The 16,206-nt window shown below is 44.7% G+C and overlaps 4 gene segments (V, D, J or C); 2 read left to right on the top strand and 2 right to left on the bottom strand.

Moving 5' to 3' along the window:
* Nucleotides 1–2,117: 2,117 nt before the first annotated feature.
* LOC113126687 (Ig kappa-b4 chain C region-like) lies at nucleotides 2,118–3,860 on the bottom strand. The segment is given in 2 exon segments: nucleotides 2,118–2,585; nucleotides 3,807–3,860. A coding segment is annotated over 1 exon segment (252 nt).
* A 504-nt stretch (nucleotides 3,861–4,364) lies between these two features.
* On the top strand, nucleotides 4,365–4,952 carry LOC113126645 (immunoglobulin kappa variable 3-11-like). The segment is given in 2 exon segments: nucleotides 4,365–4,430; nucleotides 4,528–4,952. Coding segments are annotated over 2 exon segments (393 nt in total).
* Nucleotides 4,953–11,067: 6,115 nt separating this feature from the next.
* LOC113126672 (Ig kappa chain V region 3381-like) lies at nucleotides 11,068–11,643 on the top strand. The segment is given in 2 exon segments: nucleotides 11,068–11,119; nucleotides 11,336–11,643. Coding segments are annotated over 2 exon segments (357 nt in total).
* A 1,943-nt stretch (nucleotides 11,644–13,586) lies between these two features.
* Nucleotides 13,587–15,925, bottom strand: LOC113126641 (Ig kappa chain V-VI region TEPC 601/TEPC 191-like). The segment is given in 5 exon segments: nucleotides 13,587–13,877; nucleotides 13,964–14,311; nucleotides 14,419–14,499; nucleotides 15,408–15,463; nucleotides 15,585–15,925. Coding segments are annotated over 3 exon segments (417 nt in total).
* Between the last annotated feature and the right edge of the window lie 281 nt (nucleotides 15,926–16,206).

The following is a 16,206-nucleotide window of genomic DNA, read 5'->3' as shown; positions in this document are numbered from 1 at the left end:
CACTTTTATTTCCAACTTCCACATTAGAGCCAAAGGCCAAATAATGAGCGAGTGCAGCTGAAGGCCTCTCAGCCTGATTGGAAATATTCACCATCAGGAACCGGATGATGCTCCAGTCAAAACGGGCCCACACGACCCAAATCACAAGAACCGGTGCAGCCCGAATGGAGCTCGGCTGCGGTTCGGCCCATATTATCTTCACTCACACACAGTCAAAGGGAAGAAACAGACACTTACGGTTCTGTTCGGCTCCGACACTGGAGCTGGAAAACTGGAGGAGAAACAGCAGCGGAACCTGGAATCCACGGCAGAGGACCCACTCGGCCCCGGCGGTCCGTCTGACCCCGCATCCCGCCTCGGTCCAAAGTCCAGGCGCCCGGTCCGAGCGGCTCCACGTCGGACCCCGCTGACCCGGTTCTGCCAGCCGAGGGCGCCAATATCCCCAACTAGCCACCTGCAGCTAACACTTAGCTTGTTAGCGCCGCTAACTTAGCGGCTAACGCTGCCTGACGGCGGCCCGACACGCACAGCGGCTCCAAACGTCAGACTACGGACCGGAAAAGACAACAACTCGCTATCACTTGGATCTGCTGTGACTCCTGTCTCTCCTCAAACGCTCCCCCACCTCCAAAACTCTGGTCCTCCTCAATCGTTTGGCCTCCGGTGGCTCTGGGTTTGTTTTCTCTCCCGCCCCTCATCTCCGCAGCCAATCACAGCCCGACCTGGCTGACTGACAGGTCGATGACCAATAGAAGTTGCGCATTTAGCTGCAGGTGTTGTTCCAGGTGAGGTACCCACCCAGCTAATAGGATTTATGACCTGGATTATTAACTGCACTGACCAAAGTACTTGCAGTTGTGTTGCCTTAGTAAAAGGTCTGAATTGACCCCGTTTTAGAAATTAAACTGTTTTAATCCCGAGTTTTTCCCTCCAGGGCTGCACAGTGAATGTTTCTCAAAATGCAGACGGACTCAGGAAAACATCAGATCTGCTCCTCACATCAGGACTGTTCAGGAAAACATGTTCCCAAAGAACTGGAGGACACTGCAGTCAGCAAGTGACTTATTTATTATTTAACTACATTATATTAAAGACAATCAGTCAACAGGAAATTATTTCATATATACCTCAAATATTTGAGCCATTACTGAACTATAGACTGTGTCAACCTGTTCTTTGTTTTTAATCTATTTATTCAAGTGTTAGTAACAACAGATCTGCTGCAGTTTTCAGATGAGTAAATGTAGTACATCCAACATTATTAACAAAGCACAGATTTGTATTGTTGTGTGTATTTTTCTGTTGGTTCGATGTTCAACAGAATGAGGTGTTTCTCCTCCAAACAGCAAAAAAAAAGTTTTAATTTAATTTTTTGTCATGATGTTGATTCAGAGTTTGGATGTCTGGATTAAACATATAATGCTTTTATTTTGAAAAGGAAAACCATCATAGTGTCTGTTGTCAGCTCTTTCAGACTCTGCTCACATGTAAAAGTGTCTTTATTTGAAAGGAGTTTCTCACTGATCTGTGTCTCTATATGCTGATGATATTTAACTTTATATTTCTAATCTCTACGTTCTGTCAGAGGTTCTGCAGATTCTTTTCTTGGGGAAATTAGTGAAGAAATAAACTTTTTAAATAGACAAAGTAAATGAAACAACAAAATCACTTCATTATTCTAAGTTGGTAAAACACAGTGTTAAAGTGTTGATGAGGACAAAGAATGAATGTGTTGAAAATAAAAGGTCAAAGTGCAAATGTTCATTTGGACTCTACTAATAAATAAAACACTTAGACAAACCTGAAACTACATCAGTCCATCTGTCACTGGACATACTATAATACATCCCATAACTTTAAATACAGCACAAAATCTTTATCACACACTATTGTGATGTTGAATCAATACACAAACATCCATTCTGTATTCTGATTTTTATATCTTTAAATAACTTGACAAAGTAATGATTCTATCCACACATACCACATACAGCAGTCGTTTTCTTTTTTTACTACAGATCACAATTTATATCTGTGAACACTGTCAGTATAATTGTAGAACTGTGTGTTAATGTTAAAATAACCTAATCAATAAATAACACACAGGGAAACAGAACTGATTTGATGATCTGATCTTTATTAGTCTGGAAACTTTGACACAATCACCGTTAGAGAAAACTAGCAAACATATCTGGAAGGAAGAAAAAAAAATAGAAAGAGACTTTCAGAGTGAAACCAGAATCAGATTCCCAGTGAGTCAGGTCAGGACTCGGAACACTGGTCTCTCCTCAGTGTCTCTGTGACCGGACTCTGGGAGCCCTGGGTGGCCTCACAGGTCACGGAGCCCACCTTCCCCCACTGATCTGCAGGGAGCCTCAGGGTGCTGCTCCAGCTGTAGCGGCCGTCCTCCCCCAGCACCCCGGGGCTCCTGCTCTCCTCCCCGCTGCTGCTTCTGCCGTCCACCTTCCAGACCAGACTCCAGTCTGAGGGGAAGCCCTTGTTGGCCAGGCACATGAGCGTGGCCTTCCCCTGCTGCAGCTCCTGGCTGGAGGGGCCCAGCACCGTCAGGGAGGGACGGGCATCACCTAGGAGACACCGATCGGCTTAGAGCACAGGTACCACACAGCTGTCAATCAAACAGCACACACCTGGACACCTTTCCTGTGTCAGAGTGGATTTTCTCCTTTAAGGACTTTGTGTTAGATGGTTTTTCTGCTCCACCAGTCACTGACTCACACATTGTTTCACTTCCCTTTAACAAACCTCTCATGCACATCAGCACAGAGACCGTCCTCATATGACCTGAAATATATCAGGCCACACTGCAAACAGACTGATTCTACTATTCAACAGCTGCATGTCTCTGATTTTTCATTTCAACTCTTTAATGGAAAGAACAAACTACAGTTTAAATCCGTTTACAGTTTTGATGGTTTGGTTCAAAGACGTGATATTTTAACTGTCAAATTATAAAAAGTGCAAACGATTATCAGAAACTTTTAGAGACGTGATCAGACACAAATAATCAGCGTCCAAAAATCTGATTTTAAAAAACAAACAGCCTCAGAAAAATGTCAAAATTCATTCCCACTGAGATTTAAAGACATTTGAAATAGTCAGATATTTTCATCTCAGTTATCAGTGTTTTAGCTCAAAGTCAGAACACTTCAAAACAGACAATTAAAGACCAAACTTGGAAAAACATTTAAAGGACAATTGGTGTTTTTCAGATTTTACATCTGAACTAGAAAATGGAAAGTTCAGTAAATCTCTTTGGTTTTCAAAATAAAAGGGGATGAAAATATTTTAAAATTCAGATTTTCCAGTGATTTCAATCAGCCCACAGGAAATTTATCTGCTACAAATGTTCAGACACAGAAATGAAAACCTTAACTTAAGCTCCAATATTTAATATTTGATCAGAAACTTACTTCCAAACTCCAGTCTGGTTCCTCCACCAAAAGTCCACCACAGTGACACAAAGTGACTGAGGCGTCGTACAAAAACCTCTCAGTGCAGAGACACGGCTCTGACTGTCCGACTGAACTACAACAACTACAAGTCGTCGTGTTTTTCTGCTCTAAAAATGGATTATTGGCAAAATATTTCTGTGTAAATTCAACTTTTTCATTTCAAATATAAATGTGTCTTTGCTGTTTTATCTTTTTTGTTCAGTGTCAAAAGTTTGGACCAAAAATTATTGATGAAGACGCCAAATCACATATTTCAGATTCTAGAGAAGAACTTGCACTAAAAGCAAAACATAGTTAATGAATTAATGAAATGCATCAAAAAGTTGAACTTACTTCCAACATCCAGTCTGGTTCCTCCACCGAACGTCAACCACAGTGACACAAAGTGACTGAGGCGTCGTACAAAAACCTCTCAGTGCAGAGACACGGCTCTCTGAGTCTGAAACAAACAGTCAACAAAAACAGTCTGTAAAACACAGCTACTGTTATAAACATGAACTAAAACTGAGCTCCAGAAAACACCCAAATTAATTCATCTGTTGAATATTTAGTAGATTTTTAACGTCTCAAATTCAAACTAAACGTTTTAGACGTTAAATCATTCAAAACATTTGAAACAAACATTTCTGAAAAAAAAATTCACAAAACAAATCCACATAAACATCAACATGACACATTTCTAATCAATACTGTGATAAAGTGATTGATCCATTAATAATCAGCCTCATCAGAGTGATCCAAGTCCCTGTTGGACTCAGTCAGAACATTTCCATAGAGAGCCACTTTGCATCAGCAGCACCATGCTCCAGTGCTCTGGGACAGTTTATAGTCCTGAGAGTTGAACACTGGATGACTGACAGCTGTCCTTCATGACAACAGAAGCCACAGAAATCCTCCTCATCAAAAACATGACTCTGATCTCCGTCCTCATCTGGACTCTCCTCTGCTTCACTCAGGGTGAGGAAAATCTCTTTTCTGTCATGTGAAAATCATTTGCAGTGTCGCTGAGTTTCACCTCAGCTTCTCATGTCCAGTGTTTCTTCTCTCTCCTCAGAGTCTGTTGGACAAAATGTGGTTTTGACTCAGCCAGCAGCCAAATCCCTGCAGCCTGGTCAAACTGTCACTATTGACTGTAAGGCCAGTCCAAAAGTAGCGCACTACACTGGATCACAGTACTTCCTCTCCTGGTACCAACAGAAACCTGGAGAAGCACCTAAACTTCTGATCTACCTAACATCCAACAGAAAGTCAGGAATCTCATCCAGATTCAGTGGAAGTGGAGCAGGAAATGGAATCGACTTCACTCTGACCATCAGTGGAGTCCAGGCTGAAGATGCAGCAGTTTATTACTGTCAGAGTTATCACAGCATCAACAGTCAGGCTGTGTTCACACAGTGAAAAATGGTCGTACAAAAACCTCCCTCAGTCAGACTGAACAGAAACTGAACTGACTGCTGCAGCTGGAAACTACTGCAGAGACTGATACAGTTCACTGAGGACACACACACACACACACACACACACACACACACACACACACACACAGTTCATATCAACATTTAACAAAAACAGGTCCAATGATCCAAAATGATGTTGATGGAATTTAAACTCCTTTCTCCATGACAGCGTCTCTCCATCCTTTCATATCCCAGTATAATCCCATGGTTTTAAGGGATTGGCCAAAGAATCAAGATGAGCCAAACTGGGACAGTCAGTGAGAAAATGCCTGCTCATGACCTTTGCCCCCAGCCTCATATTGGATCCCAGCTGTTTCAAGTCCTGTTCCCAGTCCAATATAAAGTCATCAGCAGCAGAAACCTTCATGATCAAAGACCCAAACAGCCTCTGCACATACAGCTCATATCCCTACATCAACATATATACAGTGGGTACGGAAAGTATTCAGACCCCTTTACATTTTTCACTCTTTGTGTCATTGCAGCCATTTGCCAAAATCAAAAAAGTTCATTTTATTTCTCATTAATGTACACTCAGCACCCCATCTTGACAGAAAAAAACAGAAATGTAGAAATTTTTGCAAATTTATTAAAAAAGAAAAACTGAAATATTGCCAACCTGGCTTGGTTGACGCTTGTCGCCATGGCAGCTGCTACTGTACCACACAACACCCACGAAGAGACAGATGAAACACCCGAGACGACTGCTATCCTCCACACCATCACCATAGCTACTCTGAATGCGAACAGCCATCCCCAGTCATGGACTTCTGCCACAGACACTGTAGCTGTTCCCGTAGTCGTGAGTCACACATTCATCACACCACACAATTTGACAGACACGACCCTCCCAAACATGATGGCAGCCCCAGACCTGGCCGTCCGCTTTCAAGGGAACGGCGGCATGATTATGACAATAGACGTAATGCACGTTACACTTCTTCACCTTCACACAGTCCACAGTATAGACATTCGAGTTATCGCAGACATAGCTCTCCATCGCCACCCCTCCGTTCCCATAGTCCATCACGGTATCACACCTCACCCACACGACACGTACACTTTTCTCAGCCTCTCAGTGAGAAAGCCCGTTCCTTGCCACACCAGGGAAACGAGTAGAAGCTGTCATTGGGGACCAAATGCCAGCTTCACCCCCCATATTGGTCCATTCTGACATTGTTACTGCTAACTCGGCTCCGCCCACACCTTGTGTGCAGATCACTTTGGCTGGTACTGAACTTCATGCGTTGGTTGATACGAGGTCAGGTCTTTCTCTCATTACGGACAATTGCCGTAAATCCATACCGGCTTTGTCCACTCAGTCTATCAGTAGATCGTTCGTTTTGGCTTATTCAGTTACTGGTCAACCATTGGACATACTTGGCTCTGTGACAGCTCCTATACATATTGGAGATGTCACATTCTCTCATGTTTTTCATGTAGTGCGCACCGCCACTCACTCTGTTCTCATCGGACGGGACTTCTTGATTGAACATAATGTTACTGTTGACATACCTCATGCATGTTTGGAACTATATCATACTTCAGTACCCCTTTCGCCTCCCCAATCACTGATTCCAACTCAAAGTTTGGCGGTCAGTGTCGCTCAGGTGACTGTCCCGCCTATGGCAGAGATGGTAATTCCAATCTCTGTCAGGGATAATGGTGTACCAACTCCTTTAACTGACACTTACGTAGGCATACTGGAACCACACCCTCCTCCTGTTGTAATGCTTGGTGTTGCCCGAACATTGACTTCCGTTAATCACGGCAGGGGCATGGTTCGAGTTGTTAACCCAACTACTGAACAGGTCTCTCTTGAGGCTGGATGCCCATTAGGTCAACTTTTCTCTGTTTCAGGCAATCCGCTTGATGAGTATACATTAGTCTCAACTGTGACCCCTGGTGAAGCTTCCTATCCGCTGTCTGATGTGCATTTGGCGGACACGCAGTTAAACGCTGATGAGCAGATGCAACTTAAGAGTCTGCTGACAGAGTATGCTGATATTTTCAGTTCTCATTCGCATGACTATGGCAAAACTAATTTGACCACACACAGCATTAACACTGGGGACGCCGCCCCGATAAAACTCCGCCCGTATAGGACATCGCCTGCTACTCAGGCTATATTACAGCAAGAGGTGGCGAAACTCTTAGACCATGATATTATCGAGGAGTCTCAGAGTCCTTGGTCGGCCCCGGTTGTTCTTGTCCAGAAAAAGGATGGTACACACCGTTTCTGTGTCGATTATCGACGCCTCAATGAGGTTACGATTAAGGATTCACATCCTCTTCCTCGGGTAGACGACACTCTTGACAGGCTTTCTGGTGCTAAAGTGTTGACTTGACTGCTGGTTACTGGCAAATTCCACTCAATCCGAGTGATAAAGAAAAGACAGCTTTTTCCACTGGTACTGGGCTGTATCAATTCCGCATGATGCCAATGGGTATCTCCAATGCACCTCCCAGCTTTCAGCGGTTAATGGAACTCGTGCTTCAGGGCCTGCATTGGAAGATTTGTTTGAGCTACCTGGATGATATTATCATCTACAGTACGGATTTCATAAAACACTTACTTTCGTACAGCTGGTCTAAAACTTAAACCATCCAAGTGCCAGTTTGCACGCCCCTCTGTCACCTTTCTGGGCCACCGTGTTTCCAGTGCTGGTGTAGAACCAGACCCATCGAACATAGACAAAGTGAAGACATGGCCAATTCCCACATTACCCACTCAGGTCAGGGCTTTCCTAGGTCTGTGTTCTTATTACCGTCGATTCATCAAACACTTTGCGCGGACGGCTGAGCCTTTATACCATCTCACACATAAGGGTGTATCTTTCTCTTGGTCAGCTGAGGCTAATGCAGCTTTCAATGCTTTGAGACATGCACTGACTTCATCACCGATTATGGCTTTTCCAAACCTTTCAGCTCCTTTCCTACTTCACACAGATGCTTCCCTACATTCTGTAGGCTCTGTTCTCTCACAACAGGTGGAAGGGAAGGAGCATGTCATTGCATACGCCAGCCATGTCTTGTCAACTTCGGAAAGGAAATGGTCCACTTTTGACCGGGAATTATACGCCATTGTGTGGTCAGTTCGTCACTTTCGTCACTATCTTGCTTGCCACCCATTCACTATCGTCACAGATCACAAACCCCTGGTTGGTTTGAGGAAACTCCCACTGGACCATGATCCTACTGGTAGACGGGCTCGTTGGGCCTTAGAATTGGACCTTTACGATTGGCATGTCGTTCATCGCGACGGAGCAAAACACCTCAATGCCGACGCCATGTCTAGGCGCCCGGATGCTACTCCTATGGCATTTCAGGGTCACACACTAGACATTGTGTCCACTTCTTCGGTGGCAACTCAAACCCCACAAATACTGGTACAACCAGAACCGGTTTCGACACACAGCCAGACATTGCCGATGTGTGAGAATGTTCTTTTGACCACAACCGTCCCGGGTCACACAACATCAAATCTCGTTGTGATTCAGAGCGATTGGAATGTGGTGGAAAAACAAAAGTCTGATCCTGACTTAGCTCTTGTTTTCTCGTGGTTAGAAACGGGGCATAGACCACCTTTATGGAGGTTACGCCATTCTTCCCCATACCTTAGGAAACTGTGGACACAGTTTAGTCGACTTAGCATTCATAACGGGATGTTATGCAGACACGTGCGGAAGTCATGTGATGCTGTTATCTTGCAGGTGATCATTCCCACATCATTGGTCCCTGAAATACTTAGTCATGTCCACGGACACCCATCAGTGGGTCATTATGGTCAGGCTAAGACGTTGAACAGGGCTACGCAGTTCTTTTACTGGCCTCGTATGTCTTCCGACATTGCCAAACATTGCGCTCAATGTACAGCTTGCCAATCATGTCGCTCCCCGGTGCCCAGACCACAGGCCCCACTCATTCCTATTTCTCCTGACCGTCCATTTCAAATTGTGGCAGCTGACATAACAGAGTTACCCACTTCGACCAAGGGGAATCGCTATGTTCTGGTCATGATGGACCTGTTCACGAAGTTTGTTAATCTCTACCCATTACGAGATCAGACTGCTGTTTCAGTGGCAGGGTGCATATTTAGCCACTACATTCCACAGCATGGCATTCCGGAGGCCCTCCACTCGGATCAGGGCAGGCAGTTTGAATCTGACCTCATAAAACACCTATGTAACTTGGTGTCAATCAAGAAACTCCGTACATCCCCTTACCATGCCCAGTGCGATGGTGCTGTTGAACGCTTTAACAGGACGCTAAAAGATGAACTTTCCAAGCGTCTTTTTGAGTCAGGTTCGGAGTGGGACGAATATCTCTCGCCAGTGGCATTGGCTTATAATACTACGAAACACACTAGCACAGGACACACACCCTTCTTTTTGGCCCATGGCAGGGAAGCCCGTGTCCCCTTGGACACACTGCTGCAGGACAGTCATGCTTCCTGTTCGGCTACAGCCGGCACACCTGCAGCGTATGCCTACGATTTGCGCAGGAGGCTGGCCTGTGCCTACTGTTCTGCTATTGCTTTTAGAGACAAGGCTCAGGATGAACAACGCCTGAACTATGATCGCCATCTGAAATATACACCTTACAGCAGCGGTGATTTGGTTTTCGTGGATGACCCCGCTCACCGCCACAACAAACTTTACCCTCGTTGGGTTGGCCCATATGTGGTTTTGCGGTCATTATGCCCCAGGGGTAGTTCTACCCCGGTTAATTTTGAAGTTCGGGACATAACTCAACCTCATGCAAAACCAAAAATCATTCACTACAATCGCATGAAACCGTACATTACTGACCCGCAACACACTCACACCTCTGCGTCCCCTTGTTCCCCTGCTCGGTCAAACACCCTGAACACCTTGTCCGGACTCCTGCCACCCATTGCTCCACCTGTTCCACCAGTATTCCCCGCACCTGCGGTTCCGTTGGGACCGCCACCAATACCTCAGTTACAAAATCAGCCCCGACTGCTTCCATCCTGTCCTGTGGAGTGCGGGCTGGGCTCGAACTCTGGATTGTTGCTTCCACCACTGGACTCATCTGACACTGGGCTGTCGCCTGGTGTTTCGGACTCTCCTATTACTCCAGTGTCTACACGACGTGTACCTCCCAGGACACGTCGCCTACCCCATCGATTGGAGGATTTTGTTCTTTAATTGGTTATATGTTACTTTTATGCATATTAATGTGTTCAGTTTCGTTTACTGACTCCTTTACTGGTCCTTTTTTTATTGTACCATGCTTATGATTTTGGTGACGTGGTTTTGTATGTTCTGCATATTTTCATTTGTTTATACCGCCTTATGTGTAGAAATGAGGACATTTCTTGTTGGGTAAGGGAGTATTATGTAAGGATGAATGTTAGAGTGAAATTAGGTTCTGGTCCTTTAAGAAGTGAGAGGAATATTGTATCGCGAGAAGAGAATTCAAAGGAAACGGGAGCGCAGAATTTAGAGTGAGGAGAGAGGGAAGAGGGAGAACTGTGAGAGAAAAGGGCATACATTGTAATCGTGGTGGATTACCCCCGTTCGAGTCTAATAAACAAGTGTTGAGACCAGTGCTGAGTTGCTGTTCTTCCTCCCGGCAACGACGCCGAGAATCCACGGAACGACGACGCAACAACAAGGCGTTACACAAGCTCAGTGAGACTAAAAGTTCTGTGTGCAGCTTTCAGTCCCATCACATGATCATCCTCAGCACATGGACTTTCCCAGTTGTCACTGAGCTGTGGTTGTTCAAATTTCCATTCCTCTGAGCATTTTGGGACAAATGATCCACACTGGCTTCAGAGTCAAAGCATCATTTCACTTTGGCAAACTCATGTCTCAGCTTCACTTGGTGAAATCTCCACTTTACAAACACACAAACATGTCACAGCTGTTTTCACATCAATCTACAAAGAAGTGGACGAGTTCACTGCCAGACTGTTTGATCCTGTACATGTGAATATGCAGCAGTGAGGAGGAAGCGGGCTGCCATGGTGAGGGCAGCTGCAGCTGACTGACTCTGTGTGTTTGCATATGTGTCCTGCCTCTGTGCTCCAGACGTTAAGAGGCCAGTGTTGATCAGTGGCCGTCCAGGCCTTTCAGAGCCACCCACACGCCGACAGCACCATGATGATGAGGATGATGTCTCTGACTCTACTGCTGGCCACCCTGGGGCTCCTGGTTCAGGGTGAGACTCTTTTCTGAAAACTTTGCTTCAGGATGCAGCCAGGTTCACCACAATGATGTTCTGCTCTGATGGAGAAACGCTGACACGAGCAGCACTGAGCTTCTTCCATCCATTGTCCATGTTAAAGAAATGATCCTCTTCTGTTTGGATGATGATCGTCTTTCTCCAAGCTGGATTGGTCTCAATAAGTCTTCTCCTCTTTTTCATGTTTTCCAGGTTCATCAGGACAAATCACCCTGACTCAGTCTCCTGGATCTCAGTCTGTTGTTCCAGGACAGACTGTCAACATCAGATGTCAAGCCAGTTCAAGTGTTAGCGGCTGGCTCCACTGGTACCTTCAGAAACCTGGAGAAGCTCCTAAACTCCTGATTTATTATGCTACAACCCGTCAGTCTGGAGTTTCTGATCGTTTCAGTGGAATTGGATCTGGGACTGACTTCACTCTGACCATCAGTAGAGTTCAGGCTGAAGATGCAGGAGTTTATTACTGTCAGCAGGGAAGCAGCTTCCCGTTCACACAGTGAAACAATGTTGTACAAAAACCTCCCTCAGCTGCAGAGGAACTGATCTGACTCCACAGCTGCACTGAAACTCAAAACAACAGTCAAAGAACTGGAGAAGCAAGTGACTTATTTATTATTTAACTACATTATATTAAAGACAATCAGTCAACAGAAAATTATCTCATAAATAGATGAAACATTTCAGCCATGACTGAACTACAGACTGTCTACATGTTTTTTATTGTTCATATATTTATTTATATGGTTTGATGTCCAACAGAGTGACGTGTTTCCCTTCAAACCAACAGTGAAGAAAAAGTTTTATTTTTGTAATTTTTCTCATGATGTTGCTTCTGTGTTTGGATATCTGGATTAGAGACTCAGGGCTTTTATTTTGAAAAGGAAGTGTAGCATATATGTGGGCTAACCACCAGATTAGATGATTAACCTATTAACGAATGTTATCACTTGCTTATGGCAGGCTAGGGACACCAGAAGACTTAGTTCGGCTCAGGGAGCTGTGGTGAAGTAAATGATGACACAAAGAGGAAATTGATTAGTGATGGGACCTTATACTGAGGGTGAGATTAACAAAACAACAACACCAACATATAACAATATAAACCCCAGGCTATATACAATCTGCAGATTTGGGTTAGATCTGGTTTCAGGGTAGATGAAGCAGTTGGAAATACACTTCACTATTTAGGTCCCAGTTCACAACAAAGCAATAAGTTGACCAACATAATTACAGAAATTATACAGTAACAACATTCACTATTGCACAGGACCTTGTACCCAGACAGATGATGAGTCCGCACCACAAACGGCACCTGGTCAGTAACAACTCGTACACACTACACACATGCACCACACAGAACAGTGCAGACCATGTGCCCTTCAGTGCCTGCAAACTGTCCATGGGATGTGACTTGTCCAAGGCCGAGGAGCAGCTTCAGTGGAAATGTGTGGCTGTGAGTGAGTTAGTGAGGGGACCAGGGCTGAAACAGCCTCCTACCAGACCCACAGGAGGACGGGGTCAAACTGGAGAACTCCAGGCTGCTTGTAGCTCGCCATCAGGTTTGTTTGACCCCAAACAGGAGTGTGTCTGACCCGTATCCAGTATGAACCAGTAACACGGCTCTCCACAGCATCACAGTCCCTCAGTACCATGACATGTTTAAACCAAGCAATAACAATGAAGAGCAAAGTGCTGGGTTGGTATTAAAGTCATCAAAACACAACAGAATAATTCCTAGAGATTATTGGTGTCAATAGAAACTCACTGATGCTAACACTGATGCTAGTAGCAACATGCTAACACTGATGCTAGTAGCAACATGCTAACACCAATGACACAAACAGACTCACCAATTCCAGTTGATAAACAGGCCCCGAACGGCTCCTACAGCGGCGGTAGTTGGTTGCTAAGAGCATAGAATAGCAGGTTTAAGTTTACAGTGAATTTAACACTGAACCAAAGAGGAACTAAGCCTTTGTTTGTTTATTGGTTTTTTTTTTTCTGTTTGTTTGTTTGTTTGCGAACATACGTGTTGCAGTTCTCCCGTAGCTTTCCCCTCGCGCTATTGAAGGGAGAACCGGAAACACCTTGTGATTCCAGCTGCAACGAACGCGATTGGCTGGCCGAGTCACATGACTCTCAGCCATGGCACGTTGATGTAGTGGTGCGTTCAGGGACTCATGGGTGTGAAAGAATACTTACCAAGGCGGGTTTGGGCCTGGGTTAGAGAAGACCATCATAGTGTTTGTTGTCAGCTCTGATTTTTATATCTTTAAATAACTTGACAAAGTAATGATTCTATCCACACATACCACATACAGCAGTCGGTTTCTTTTTTACTACAGATCACAATTTTATCTGTAAACACTGTCAGTATAATTGTAGAACTGTGTGTTAATGTTAAAATAACCTAATCACTAAATAACACACAGGGAAACAGAACTGATTTGATGATCTGATCTTTATTAGTCTGGAAACATTGACACAATCACCGTTAGAGAAAACTAGCAAACATATCTGGAAGGAAGATAAAAAATAGAAAGAGATTTTCAGAGTAAAACCAGAATCAGCGTGAAACCAGAATCAGAGTCCCAGTGAATCAGGTCAGGAGTAGGAACACTGGACACCCCTCAGTGTCTCTGTGACCGGACACTGGGAGCCCTGGGTGGTCTCAGAAGTCGCAGAGCCCACCTTCCTCCACTGGTCTGCAGGGAGCCTCAGGGTGCTGCTCCCCCTAGGAGACACCAATCAGCTTAGAGAACAAGTAGCACACAGCTGTCAATCAAACAGCACACACCTGCATCAAACAGTTGAACTTACTTTGAACCTCCAGTCTGGTTCCTGCACCGAATGTGAACACCCCCTTACTGTTGATGTAGTGATAACTCTGACAGTAATAATCTGCTTCATCTTCAGCCTGGACTCCACTGATGGTCAGAGTGAAGTCAGAGTTTGATCCACGGCCTGTAAAACGACCTGGAGTCCCTGATGCTCGACGATTTCCCCAGTAAATGAGCGGTTTAGGACTTTCTCCATCTCTCTGTTGGTACCAGGATAGACGATTTGAATTATCCACATCCTGGTTGGTCTTACAGCTGATGGTGACGGTTTCTCCCAGAGCAGACCTCACTACTCCAGGCTGAGTCACTGTGACCCGGCCTCTGGACTCTGAGGACACAGAGACAAAAACATAAAGCGGCCTCATGATTTTGTCGGCTTCATTTCACAGCGACGGATGTTCATAGAGGAGAGGAGTTGGATTCTCTGGACTTTACCTGTGAAGCAGCAGCAGAGGAGAGTCCAGATGAGGACGGAGATCAGAGTCATGTTTTTGATGAGGAGGATTTCTGTGGCTTCTGTTGTCATGAAGGACAGCTGTCAGTCATCCAGTGTTCAACTCTCAGGACTATAAACTGTCCCAGAGCACTGGAGCATGGTGCTGCTGATGCAAAGTGGCTCTCTATGGAAATGTTCTGACTGAGTCCAACAGGGACTTGGATCACTCTGATCAGGCTGATTATTAATGGACCAATCACTTTATCACAGTATTGATTAGGAATGTGTCATATTGATGTTTGTGTGGATTTGTTTTGTGAATTTTTTTCAGAAATGTTTGTTTCAAATGTTTTGAATGATTTAATGTCTAAAACGTTTAGTTTGAATTTGAGACATTAAAAATCTACTAAATATTCAACAGATGAATTAATTTGGGTGTTTTCTGGAGCTCAGTTTTAGTTTAAGTTTATAACAGCAGCTGTGTTTTGTTGACTTTGTTTCAGACTCAGAGAGCCGAGTCTCTGCACTGAGAGGTTTTTGTACGAAGCCTCAGTCACTTTGTGTCACTGTGCACAGTGAAAAATGGCCGTACAAAAACCTCGAGTCAGACTGAACAGAAACTGAACTGACTGCTGGAGCTGGAAACTACTGCAGAGACTGATACAGTTCACTCAAGACACATGCTGTTAAAATCAAAATTTAACAAAAACAGGTCCAGTGATCTAAAATTCTTATTGCCATCAATAGAAACATACTTATGCTAATCCTGATGCTAAAGGTAACGCTAATACAGGTGCTAACACTGACGCTAATAGTAATGCTAATTCTGATACTAACACTGACGCTAGTAGCAACATGCTAACACTGATGCTAGTAGCAACATGCTAACACTGATGCTAGTAGCAACATGTTAACACTGATGCGAACACTGATGCTAATAGCGACATGCTAACGCTAATGCTAACACCAATGACACAAACAGACTCACCAATTCCAGTTGATAAACAGGCACCAAACGGCTCCTACAGCGGCGGTAGTTGGTTGCTAAGAGCATAGAATAGCAGGTTTAAGTTTACAGTGAATTTAACACTGAACCAAAGAGGAAATAAGCCTTTGTTTGTTTATTGGTTTGTTTGTCTGTTTGTTTGTTTGTTTGCGAACATACCTGTTGCAGTTCTCCCGTAGCTTTCCCCTCGCGCTATTGAAGGGAGAACAGGAAACACCTTGTGATTCCAGCTGCAACGAAGGCGATTGGCTGGCCGAGTCACGACTCTCAGCCATGCCACGTCGATGTAGTGGTGCGTTCTGGGACTCATGGGTGTGAAAAAATACTAACCAAGGCGGGTTTGGACCTGGGTTAGAGAAGACCATCATAGTGTTTGTTGTCAGCTCTGATTTTTATATCTTTAAATAACTTGACAAAGTAATGATTCTATCCACACATACCACATACAGCAGTCGGTTTCTTTTGTTTTTATTACAGATCACAATTTTTATCTGTAAACACTGTCAGTATAATTGTAGAACTGTGTGTTAATGTTAAAATAACCATCCATCCATCCTTCCATCCATCTTCTTCCGCTTATCCGGGGCCGGGTCACGGGGGCAGTAGCCCAATCAGGGATACCCAGACTTCCTTCTCCCTGGACACTTCCTCCTGCCCTTCCAGGGGGACATCGAGGCGTTCCCAGGCCAGCCGGGAGACATAGTCCCTCCAGCGTATCCTGGGTCTACCCCGGGGCCTCCTCCCGGTGGGACATGCGCGGAACACCTCCCCAGGGAGGCGC

Source organism: Mastacembelus armatus, chromosome 11 (assembly GCF_900324485.2).
Source record: "Mastacembelus armatus chromosome 11, fMasArm1.2, whole genome shotgun sequence".
NCBI classification, from domain to species: domain Eukaryota; kingdom Metazoa; phylum Chordata; class Actinopteri; order Synbranchiformes; family Mastacembelidae; genus Mastacembelus; species Mastacembelus armatus.
Note: the sequence above shows the minus strand (reverse complement) of the source record. Positions and strands in the feature narration are given on the sequence as shown.